Genomic DNA, 13,126 nt, shown 5'->3' with positions numbered 1-13,126 from the left:
AAATAGAGCAACTGAAAAATGCATACATCAAAAATTTCTTACTCAAACTTATGCTTTTCACACAATTTTCAACTCAAACTCATGCTCTTCACAATGCCAAATTTTTTAAGTATTTGTTATACTTGAGGGCTTTTGAATCAGAAAAAAAGAAACAGTGTGAGTCTGGGTTAAGAGTGCAAACAATTTGTTTTTATGCATGTTACCCAGAGTTCACATAGCTTCAACTTTTTTATTTGCAAAACTCCTAAAGCTAAACAGATGTTCCAATAATTCATATCAAATTGGTTTTTTTTCTACTATTAAGGTGCTAATAAGAACACTATATACAACAGAATGTAGCAGAAAGCAATATTTTTTTTCTAATAGATGTACTTTTCAAAAGCTTAGTTGAAATGTTTTGATCAGGCTCTTACACCCTCATGATGCAGGCACTTGCAGCATAAACCTGACAAAAACTTACAGAGAATACAAAACCAGCCAATTTTGTAGAAAAGCATATACATTTTAATGAAGGATTATTTGTGTCTACTAATTTTATTTGTCATTAAATAAGATTTTTGTAAAGAATTGAAAAAGGATTAACTTAATCAAATTACAAACTTTCACTGAAAATATTGCCCATTATCAGGCAGAGACATTTGTATGGTCTTTAATTCACAAAAGGACTTAGTATGCCATCTTGAAATTGGTATGTACATAATGGACTACTTAGGATATGATATAATATCTAAAATTCTTCATTTTGTCTTTGTTGTTTAAAAACCTTTCCAAAAGTACAGGATAAATATTTATATAGATACTTCCAAAATTAAAAGTAAATAGCTGTAGGATTAAAAAGAGCCAGGCTATCAATGTCACTAATTTTTGTCTTAAGTCTAAAAGACTTAAGACAAAAATTAGTGACATTGATAGATTTTGGATGGTACCCATTAATATGGCTGGTTTTCTTAATGTTGAAAATAGACATTCCTAATACAAAGATTTTACTAAGCTATTAATGTATGGTCATTATTCTGGAATTTGTATCAGGAAAGGTTGCATTTTTCTAGCAAAAATCTCACCTGGATCAAAAAATACAAAGCTTACGTTTCTTTGAAAATATAACAAAAAATAGATTAAAATCTAAAATATTTTAGAGTTAATGTATACATTTTTGCCATATCTGGTAAGAGCAGATGTGACAACTACTCCCGCATTTCCATTTGGTACTTTATGGAACATATTAGAACATTAAGCAAATGAAAAGCAAATCTAACAATAGAGCAGAAGAAAGTAGAGGATTCATGTAGCAGTTTGTCCATAAAATACCAAACAGAAACATGGCTTTGTGTAGAACTTTCACATGTTAACAAAAAAACAAATCTTTACAATTGACTAGTTTTCTGTAATATCTGCATGTAGTCTGCACATTAGATTTTGACCTCTTGCACAAAAACTGATCCTATAAACAAGTGTAGAAATGTTCCCTTTTGTCACAAAACAGGGTCATAATGATTATTGTCAAATAAAATTCTTTAAATTACTTGCAAATCTAGGCTGAAAAAAATCAGATCTATTTTGAAAATTACTTACCAACATGTTAGAGTTTATATCAATTTGTTATGGTTCCAATCAGACTCTAGTGGTATTTAGGTTTTTACAGTTTTTATCTGCTTATTCGATTTTCAAGCAAATTTCAGCAGTTTTTGTGACTATAATACTAGATCATTCTAGCTATTTCTAGCTCAGGAAGCTAGAACCAGCCCTCTGTAAAATTAAGCAACCAAAGGGATTGTAAGACAAAAAGAATGAAGAAAAGAAGAGACTTTTAAAAATTTTACCTATACTCTAAAATATAGATTGACTGTATAGTGGAAAACATTCAATAATCTTCATTTTTACTTCTTTTTTTGTGTTTTGGGTGTTGGTGGTTGATTTTGGTAAGCTAAACATTAAAGAATATAATTTACTTCCTAAGATAAAATAAGGTCTTGTCTATCTATATTTGCATGTTTCTGACTTGGAGTTGGATTCCAAGTTATTTAGATTAAAAGAAAGCTTAAAGATACTTCATAAGGGAAAACCATCTTATGAATGCTTAGTGGAGGCATTCTTGATTACAAAGGGTAAGTTGGAATCATGTATTATAGATGCTGGTAACAGACTGAGTCTGGGAAATAATTCCTTATTCTCTATAGCCCTAGTCTATATATCTGTGCACTTCCATCACAGGGCATCCCTGCCAAACTTGCCATTAACTTTGTATTTCCAAGTTATTTTCTTTAACCTTTAGTTTAGCCTACTATAATAACAAAACCTCTACCCCCCAAAAACATGAACAAAAGAAAAATATATAAAATGAATACTATAAAATGTTGTACACCATATATTCTAACATTTTGGAATATAGATAGAATATTCCAAATTTTCTGGGAGAGTATTATCTATGAGGGGAATCAGCCAAGAGCCATGACATCTAAAGGTTATAAAGTTAATTAAAATTAATGGCATTTCAAATATTGATGTTGTAAAATTTTAACATATGAATTAATGACTACACTGCTTGATAAGGGTCTTCCTGTCAACATTATTCTTCTTCATCTGTCCAAAGCATTTGACAAGGTTTGTCATGAACTCCTCATAAACTGTTGGCTGCAGATGTCAATGAAGGTGTTGTACATTGGATTATGGGCTTCCTCTCTGAAACATCACTGTATTGAATTTTTGATTCACAACAAACTCCTCATTTCTCTTCTCCCACAACTGTATTAAGTGGCATGCCCCAGGGCACTATTCTTGGACCAACACGTTTCAACTTCTATGTCAACAATCTACCCACCCTTCTTTCAAATCTTATTACCCTTAATGCTGATGACTTAAACTAGTTGGAAAAGTGGCTACTCCCTCTGACCAGCAATCAATTCAAATAAATCTTGACAGTCTAGTAAGATGGGCTAACATGTGGCTCCTTGCTTTTAATGTTGACAAATGCCATGTTGTCCATTTTGGCAAACACAACAAGCATCATAAATATTTCCTTCAAGACAACTTCCTTTTGTCTGTTTCCCATGAAAGAGATCTTGGGGTTATTGTAGATCACCAATTAAAGTTTAGCAGCCATGCTAAGTCTGTTTCATCTTTGCAAATAAGTCCCTTGGTACCATGAAAAGAACCATCTCCAGCCAACACCCAAGAGTTTTATGAAGTTATATAAGGTGATTGTACAACCACATCTAGATGTTGGACTGTTATTGGCAGCCCCTTTTTTCAAAAAAGATAAGAAGTTGCTTAAGGATGTCCAGCATTGAGCTTTCACAAAAAATTTACCTAAATAATGCTTATGGCATCATTCTTGTGTAAATACCATCTTCTGAAGAAAACACTATAATGGCAAAAGTTTAGAACCTTCTTGCCATCTTGAAAAGTAGCTGAGTTAAGTGACTAAAATTTCCAGGAACAAATCTAGGACCAAAAATATATCTTGGGTATGTGTTAAGCTACTATGTCTACTCTTTTTTGTATTTCCAAAGTTTAGGAGTGCATAGGCTACATGATAGATACTTACATGAACTCATATACAAATTGTTTTACCTTTTTTTCAATTTTCTATCTCTTTTTCATTGACCTTAGTTGTTGACAATTCAATAGCCTAGACCTACCTGTTATTTCAGTAGAATATTAAGCTCTACCAAGGGTTTTTGGTATTGTTTTTTTTGCAGTTCACATAATTGACCTACCAATAAAGTGAAAATATCACTTGATACCTTTTATTATATTCTTTACAAATATTATAATTGCTTCTGCTGCAAATTTTTGAGGTTGCACTTTTTGAAAACTTAAAAAAGACAAATTTTCAATTAAAGTACAAGTTATTGATTCTTTTTGACAAAATAGCCTAAAACCATATCTTCTCAGCTCTGTTTTCTTGGTCATTTTGGACAAAAGAATATGGTAAAATTCTAGTTGAGTGACTTCTCACTATCTCAGAAAGGGGTTATGTTAGGAAAATGAAACTTTCAGGGATGTGTCTAGAGGCTAAAGTATATCCTGGGAAGGTATTTTAAAGTACCCACCTCTACTCCTTTTCCTTCTAGAGAACCCTGAAATTCACCTACATGACAGGTTCTATACCTATTGAAATTTTGACAAAACAACATATTACCTTGATTTTCAGTTACCAGTTGCTTTTTCTCTGCTGTTAGTTCTGAAAATGCAATTCCTATTATTTGAGTAGAATTCTGAGCCATATCAATGTTTTTTTGTTTTTTTTTCAAAATTTAGGGAATGTATTAGCATATCTTTAAAACCTTGTAAATTGGGATTGAGCAAAGTTGTGAAGCTGAAAACAATTTTGTTGTACTTTATTCAAGCAGAAGATCTATTTTGCAAGATTCCACTTTTATAACACACATATTTTTGAAGGTCATCAAAGGGCAGGGCCCTCTAGAGGGAGAAGGATTGGAGGTAGGTACTTCAAAATACCATCCTGTGACATACTTTAGCCTGTAGACCCATCCCTTAAAGTTTCATTTTCTTAACCTAAATATTTCTTAAATAATACTAAATTTTCTTAGTGCCAAAATTATTTATAATGAGATTAGTTTAGGTTAGGTCAAAAAGTGCTTAAATGGGAATTTGGAGAAGTGATTATTATATTTATAAAGAACATAAAAAAAGACATCAAGTGGTTTATTCATTTTATTGGTCAGTCAGTTATATGAACTGCAAAAAATTATCATTTTTTTCTTATAGTTGAAATACATTTACAGATCTTTAATGCCTTATAAATTTTGATTGAGCAAAAGTATGAGGGTCAAAACACTTTCCTTGTGTTGTCTTTAAACAGATGATCTATTTTGAGAGATTTCATTATTATAAAACAAAGATTAGCCTATAAAAAGTTTTCAAATGTAAACACTCTTTATAGGGAGAAAGAGGGAGGTAGGTGCTACAAAAGATCTTCCCATGAGTTCATTAATACTCTAGACTTGACTTTGGGTTTTATCCTTAATGCTCAACTACTTTCAAGGTATCACAAAAGCCTGTAGGCAGGAATTTTACCAGCCTATTTCTTGTCATTCTACTTCTATGGCTTTTGAAGAGCCATGGTCTTCCTCAGGCTAAGATTCCTTGCAAAGGACCTTTCTTCAGGAAACTACAGCAAGAAATGATACTTACTTTTAAGTTTAGGTAGCTGAAATAACTACTTGACGTATGTTTTACCAAAGAACTTTTCAACAAGGGATCTGTTATACCCCACAAAATGGCAGCAACTAACAAGCAATTCAGTCCCATTCAAAGTTTTTGAATTTGACGCGCGCTACAATTCATTCGAAATTATAATCGTCAATATTCATTGAATAGTGCCATGACTGATCTCAAATTATTATTTAGTTCTTTATTGTTATTATCAACTTCATATACTTAAAATTTTTTGTTCTATTCAAATTTTATTTCATGATAAATTTTTATTACATTTTCAAATTCTTTTATTAATAAATTATAAATTTATTTTACTATTTAATATTTAATTAGTATTATTATTGTTTACTCTTTGATTTTCTTGCTGAAGAAAACGAAATAAACTGAGGATTTTTTTTATGATTACGATAAAATTTGATGTAGGGTTTTTAAATTGACAAATTTTGACTTAGAAAATTTTCCAAGTTCAAATTGGAACCCTTCTCTTTGCAAATCGACGTTAATTCGTAAATAAAACCGAAAATAGCTAGGTCTGTTCTGCCCTTGGTGTTGATTTTCGGCCGGTACAGCCGTTGGTGCATACAAACCACGAACAAAATATAAATAGTTGGTATTTCTTATATTCTTGGAATTCACTTAAAAAAAAAACTGAGTTCGCCCTTCTTATTTTTCCACATTAAAAACTTTTGCCAAACCCTAGTTTTGCCAATTAAGATCTTATTTGGCAAAAACTGATGTGAAATCATAAGCAATGAAAGTTGTATCGAAACAAAGGACTGAAGTGTGTTTTCAAGGATTCCTTAACCATTGTGATCAGCAGATTTTTCTGAGGATACAACACGGACACAAACAGAGTTGTATCAAATTAGCAAAGACGGGGAAGCAGTGAAGATGTTAAAAGTAGAAAAGCCAAGGCTCAGGGTATTTTTTAACAGTTCAAAAAAGTTTAAAGAACAGGAAAATAAGTCTGCAAACCAAGATTGAAATATTGGAAGCTACAGTGATGACAGTGGTTAAATATAACTCTCAAGCGTGGCTGTTCTAAGAAGTGGATGAAGGTTTTGTAGATGTTTTCCAGAGAAATTGTCTACCGATTGTTTTGGGTACCCGGCTGACTGACCGTATTTAAAACAATAAACTGTATGAAAAGTGTGGTTCAATCCCATTTTCTACGGCTATAATGAGAGAAAGGTTGAGAAGGCTAGGTCACGTTTTGAGGATGAGCTAAACTAAGGCTAAACAGAAAGCAAGTCATCAACTGTTGAGTTGGGAGGATGTCATGAAGAAATATTTAAAGTTAACGGGTACTTCCTGCGAGTGTGTAAAAATGAGGCTTTGAACAGGGTGGGACGGAGGAGAAGCAAATGTAGCTGAGTAGCTAATCTGAGGTGGAGTAGCTATGTTGGCCTCAGGCTGCTTGGTGCTTTGGTGAGTTGCTGGTAGTAGTAGTAGTAAGCACTGAATGGGCAAATTTTATATATGCATAAAAAACTTAGGGTTGTCTTATCTCATAAAACACCCTCATCAAAATATGAGATGAATGATCTCAATACAAAAAATCTCATCAAGACCTTCCAAAATCTGAAATTTGAGTTAAAAGAATATAGGCTTGAAAAACTGTAAAAAACTTACAAAATTGGGTTCAATATGCAAAAATGAACTAACTAACTCGCTTAAAAGGAAGATGCCTACAACGACACTGTGCTTCAGCGCAGAGTTTCACCTTTGACATTCTGACCAATAATGGCAATTTTTAACCGAGTAATTTTTCATAATCAGCGACTGGTTGAGGCTAAAAGAATTCTTGGAACCCAAGTTTTCTGGGAGTCGTGATTAGCAGTTGAGTAACTGTCTACCTGACCTTTTTCTTTGTTCTAATTAACTGGTTTATTCATTCAAGACGTAAGAAGCTATCAAAGAAAAAACTAAAAAGTAAGAAATAAGCTTGGAATTACTTAAAAAGAACAAAAAGATACTTAGCTTATACTTTAAGCCAGGGACTCAGCAATGTGTTTAGAGAAAAAAAATATGAAAAAAAGATACTTATCTGATAATTGCTGTCAGGAGTTAATCAGCCACACTAACTCTGTTACCTTCCATAAAAAGGGGTTTGATTCAAGTCCTTCTAAAATCGCTAGATACTTCTTATTTTCTAAAATCATATTCTTAACCTTCAGCATTTCAACCCATACTGTGTGCAACTACCATATTCAAAATACTCACTTAGCACACTTTCAGCATTTGGGGTTTTGTTGTTTTTAAATCCATTCAGTACGCTCTCTAGTTCTTCCTCGGAGAATAAATTTTCCTTCAATTTTTAAATGCTACAGACTATTCCACTGTTTTTATATTATTTATTGAAACTTTATAACGGTTTAGCACACTCTCAAAATTTTCCTGCCCATCTCTTTTTATTTATAACTAATTCTAATTGTGGCTCAGTTCCAACTGGGATAAGTCAAGAATAACTTTTCTCTTACAATTTTTTTTAACTAGTCAATAACTATTTTAATACTATATCGACTGGCTGCATTTGCCAGATCTTCAACAATTTCATCCATAGTCTCTACTTCACACCTCCTTAATTCATATTTTAAAGTCAACTCCACTTTCCGTATATTATTTATAAGACCTGTCATCCGAATACTTCTTGTGATAGCCCCTTCACTTCTTTACTAGACTTCAAAACAATTATGCTGATAAACTTGGCCACGCATCTCCCCAAGACACTATTTGCTACTTTACAAACTATTATCCTAACATTATCCCGAGTATATTCTAAATTACCAAATTTTAGACTTTATAGCTTAATTTTCGACTATTCCAAATAAGTTCCTCTCAAATTATCATCCCTGAGTCTGCCACTGTCGCAATTTCATATCCTAATACCTTATATCGATCTTGCTATCGATCTTGTCAGTTTTTAGCTTTCATTAATATAATCAATAAGGCTGACCATCTTGTATTATGTGCAAAGCATGTTAACCTGTGGGCAATTTTATTCCCAAATGGTGCGTTTGTTCCAATTATATTGTTATTCCTATAAAATTGCAGCAGTCTATAACCGTTACTATTTTTATTTCTTTTACCGAATTTATGTAGGCTAAGATACCATCTATCCCTATTTCTACTGACTTGGGCAATAAAACTCCTTAATATAAATATCATATTTCTGCTTGGAATTCGGTCTATTTGTTCAAGCTGCTGTAAGTATAAGTCACCTATCCTTTTTTACGCATCTGCTTGTCAGGGTAATCATCAAGCCTTTTTTCAATTAAATAAAAGCAGAGACACAAAGGAAAATTTTGTAATATTTCTCCACGAGCTACAAAACGTATTAAACACTACCATTCCTTTTCCCACCGTATTTGAGTATTTTCGGAATCCCTAAGAATCAAACCATCAAATCTATTCCCTGGATTCATTCAAACTTGGTGGTTAAAATGACCTGATGCGGAAAAAGTGGCGTCTGGACTGGTTCGCACTAAATCTCTCAACAATCCTTTGAAGTAACCACATGTAAGTGAATCATAATTCTTTTACCCCTGCATAATGGAATTTAATATGATATCAAGGCTATTGTACTATGTACGATTTAAGGGAATGTAAATTAATTCGTCTTTAAAGCAAAATACAGAAACAAAAATATTTCAGCAATTAGCTTTATGTACTTGATTTTTAATGCTAGGTTCTAACCTTAGAGGTATGGAAAATAAGGTAGTTTCTGGAAAATATTTCGTTAACCTACATTCAGATTAAACATTCGGCAGAGACAGAAAAAAGTATAGGACAGATTCTTCATCGTCATTTTGGCAATTTTTTATTCTAAACTTGCGTTAAACGTTGCTTCAGTATGGTAACAACACATGAGTAAATTTGAAATTGCAGCAGATGCTATGGTGCAAAATATTGTAAATCTTTTGGAAAAGAATGAACTGAAGATTAAAGGCACTTTTAATGGTAGTCTTCAAAAACAAATTATTCGATGCATTTTATCTTCAGAAATACGTGAGTTTGCTGTCTCACAGCAGCTCAAGCTTCAAGACAACTCATCCTTTTTTCAGTTTCACAGTTGGAACAGAATAATTAAACAAGAAGATGACTTAGGTACCGCAATTTTTGCTAGTTCAGTTTGTTTAGATAATTATGATCTCAGAACCTTTACTGGCATGCTCCATCCACTACATATCAACTCTTAGCTACTTCTAAAGGAAACATAGCCTACTAGGCTAGGCCTAAACGAATTACAAAGACTAGGCTATATTAGATTCTTTATTTTGTGCTCTTTGCAAATTTTATGGTTATTTCTCCAACACTGCACTCAGCCTTCCTTATAGTCTTAGAAATAGCCATAGCAATGCATTTCTTTATTTTTCTATTAAGTAAATTGAATCTTCTATACTTCTATAAAATACCCATAGGGCTTACCTAAATTTCTCCATCTAAAAAGACCATAAGGGAAATTCTAGTTTAGTGACTTAGCCTATGTCTATCTTGGAAAGGGGTTAGGTTAGGAAAAATAAAACTTTCAGGGATGGGTCTAAAGGCTAGAGTATGTCCCAGGAAGGTATTTTAGGTAAAATTCTAGTTGAAGGACTTCATGCTATCTCAGAGAGGGGTTAGGTTAGGAAAATGAAACTTTCAGGGATGAGTCTACAGGCTAAAGTACATCCCAGGAAGCTATTTTAAAGTACCCACCTCCACTCCTTCTCCCTCTAGAGATCCGTGAAATTTGCCTACATGACTGGCCTATACCTATTGAAATTTTGATGAAACAATATTTTACCTTAATTTTCAGTTACCAGTTTTTCTCTGCCTCTAGTTCTGAAAATGCAATTCCTGTTATTTGAGTAGAATTCTGAGCCATATCAATGTTTTTTTTTTTCAAAATTTAGGGAATGTATTTGTACATCTTTAAAACCTTATAAATTGGGATTGAACAAAGTTGTGAAGCTGAAAACAATTTTGATGTACTTTGTTCAAGCAGAAGATCTATTTTGCAAGATTTCACTTTTATAACACACATATTTTTAAAGGTCATAAAAGGTTAGGGTTCTCTAGAGAGAGAAGGAGTAGAGGTAAGTACTTCAAAATACATTCCCAGGACATGCTTTAGCCTGTAGATCCATCCCTGAAAGTTTCATTTTCCTGACCTAACCCCTTTCTGAGATAGAAAGAAGTCAATCAACTAGAATTTTATGAGTATTTTAGCCCTTTACTTTTCATTGAATAACATTTTAATTTAATTAAATTTAATTGAATAACCCTTGTGTTATAGGAGTTGTTCATAAAGAACTGGGACAAAAGTCAAACTTTTATAGAGCAAGGTATAAACGAGGAGGCAAAACCCCCTCAGATATAGAATAGTTTATGTTTATCTGAAGTTTTAATGTTGCTCTTTACTTTCAGTTGATAAAATCTAATTTCTGATTACTTTTCAGATAATGCTAGGAAATTTGCCCCCCCCCATCTGCATGGATAATTTCTCCTGCACAAAATTCCTCCATGGATAGTTTGTCCCATGTAAAATCCATCCTTGGAAATTCTTCAAGACAATTCCATCCTTGCTGAAAGTTACCCCAAGGAAATTTCATTGGACATTTCTGCCTGAAAAATTCTCCATAGCCTACTTTCATCTGAAAAAATATTTTTTTTATTTAATTTCTAATTGTTTTTTAAATCATGCCAGAAATCCTCCATGGTAATTTTCCCTGGAAATCTATCTTCCCTGATGGAAAGATTCTTCTGTGGAAAATTTCCTCTTAGAGAATTTCTGCCATGAAGAATTCTTATATGGATATTTTCTCCTGCAGAGAATTTGTCTCCTCAGGGACCCCCCCCCCCCAGATGTTTCTGTCCCCCCAAATTTCGATTTATTAAAGTTAAAAGAGAGAAAATATTTAATATTTTTTTTTCAATAAAGTGCAAATTATGTTTTGGTCTTGAGAAGGGATGGTGGGTTGTCAGCCCTAATTCTGATAATTTCTGCTTGTTTTGAGATCGAATTGGTAATTTATCATAATTTTGTTTGTTTTGGATTACATTTATTTATTGATGGTGATTTGTGGTTGTTGTACACTTGGTAGATTGTTTAATTTAATCTCTACTTATTTTTGGTGTAATGGAGTTCTTTACTTTTCTTTGACAAAGTTGTTTTACACAAAGAATTTTTTAAATTAATTTTGTTTTTTATTGACACAATCTTTTTTATGAAAAGAAAATCATATTATATATCTTTTTTTTTTGTAAGAATCCATTGTTTGGCTTTGTGATTTGTACTTTGGAGTAGCTTCTTCAACAATTTTTTGCAACATACACCATTTTGAAAATACTGACACAAATATTATTTTTCAATTTAGTTTTATAGTGCCTCTAGTTGATCTGAAAAAAAAAACTTATTACGTTTCCAAATATTTTTTTCCTATGCTCTTTGAAAACTTGTATACAATTACACTATTCTGATTCAGAAGCAGTAATATCCCTGGAAGTTTCAAGTTAATACCCTCAGTCACTGTTGGGATATTGCTGATGGCAACCAGCATACAAAGCATGTGTTTTGATTTAGTTTTAAAGCAACATTTAGTTTTAAAACATAATGAATAAGTTGCATGACTTTGGGGGGGGGGTGTACTTACCCAATATCCCTAGAGACATAGTTATTGGACTGTTCAACTAGGCTGAACAAAATGGCTGTATCAAAATTTTGAATAAAAGTGTTTTGATAATTATGATCTAAGGAAAAGGGCTGCTTGCCCTCCAGTTACATTAAACTCTTAAAACGGGCCATGGAACTTTTATTTTCCATTTGGATTAGCTCATTTAAAAGTTTCAATGATATTAGGCTACTTGCTATGATAGAGCATTGCTGCCTATGGTATTGCTTCTATGTCCTTTTGAAAACCGGCATGCATAAATTCTTTTTGTGTAATTGAAACTCCCCCTAAATGTTCCCTAAAAGTTTTACCTTAATGCCCTTAGTTTTATTAGTGATAGTAACTGTAAAAGTAGCATTAAAAGTAAACACACTGTGTTTTCTGGCTATTTCAAAATCTGCCAGAACTTACCCTAAAAGGTCCAACTTAATAATGTAAGCTGTTCTTCAGATATTGCTTTGTCATCTTTTGATGATCTACATGCTCATAGTTCGTTTTTATTTTGTTCAACGTCTGCCTAAATATTCATTGAAAGCTTCACCTTAATACCCTTATCTTGTGTAGTAGTGGTTGGAGCAGCATGCACATAGCACCTTTGGTTTTCTTCAACATCCCCCTTGACAGACACTGGAAGTTTCTACTTAATGATATAAACTGTTCATGAAGCATTCCTGATACGTTCTCTTCTCAACCAGTATGGTCACAGTGTTTTTGAGTTAAATTTTTCCAAAATATTTTGCCTTAATGCCCCTTAGCTTCAGCAGCAGTAGTAGTAGTAACAGTAGTAGCAGTAGAATTAATAGTACCAGTGTTGGCTTTAGTAGCAGTAGCATTAGCATGAGTAGAAGCAGTAGCATTAGGATTCAAATATCATCTTTTGGTTAGTTTAACATCCCCTTCAGCAAGCCGTTAAGCTTCAATTTCCTTGTAAGTTTCAATTTCTTGTTCCTTCTTGTTATCCATATGATTTCTCTCTCTTCATTTTGTGAATCCATGTGTCTCTAGTGTTTAATGCTTGTTGTTGTGATTTCATCATGATATCAAAGTGATCTTCTTTGGGAAAAAAACCTTCCCATTGCATACAAAAGGAAAAACCAACTAAAGTTTTGTCTTATGTAAATTGCCATTACAAAAAAGTTATGCAAATGTTGTTAAGGAAAAAGAAACTTTCTATTACCTTAAAAAAGAAAAATTGGCCAAAGTTTTGTTTTACGTAAATTGTCATTACAAAAAATTTTTACCTGAATGTTGTTAAGGAAAAAAACATTTTCATTGCCTTAAAAAAGAAAATA

At 32.6% G+C, this 13,126-nt stretch overlaps 2 protein-coding genes across 3 annotated transcripts in view; one reads left to right on the top strand and one right to left on the bottom strand.

The window, feature by feature from the left end:
- Positions 1 to 5,302, bottom strand: part of LOC136034805 (TIMELESS-interacting protein-like) — a 92,611-nt gene extending 87,309 nt beyond the window's left edge. For both annotated transcript variants that reach the window (XM_065716222.1, XM_065716221.1), the window contains exon 1: positions 5,158 to 5,302. The gene's annotated coding sequence lies outside the window, so the exon portion shown is untranslated. The remainder of the gene's footprint in view (positions 1 to 5,157) is intronic.
- Positions 5,303 to 9,047: 3,745 nt separating this feature from the next.
- The window catches only part of LOC136034804 (uncharacterized), a 55,283-nt gene continuing 51,204 nt past the window's right edge, over positions 9,048 to 13,126 (top strand). Inside the window, exon 1 of the mRNA XM_065716220.1 lies at positions 9,048 to 9,288. Coding sequence (XP_065572292.1) covers positions 9,048 to 9,288 — 241 coding nt within the window. The remainder of the gene's footprint in view (positions 9,289 to 13,126) is intronic.

Source organism: Artemia franciscana, chromosome 13 (genome assembly GCF_032884065.1).
Source record: "Artemia franciscana chromosome 13, ASM3288406v1, whole genome shotgun sequence".
NCBI classification, from domain to species: Eukaryota; Metazoa; Arthropoda; class Branchiopoda; order Anostraca; family Artemiidae; genus Artemia; species Artemia franciscana.
Note: the sequence above shows the minus strand (reverse complement) of the source record. Positions and strands in the feature narration are given on the sequence as shown.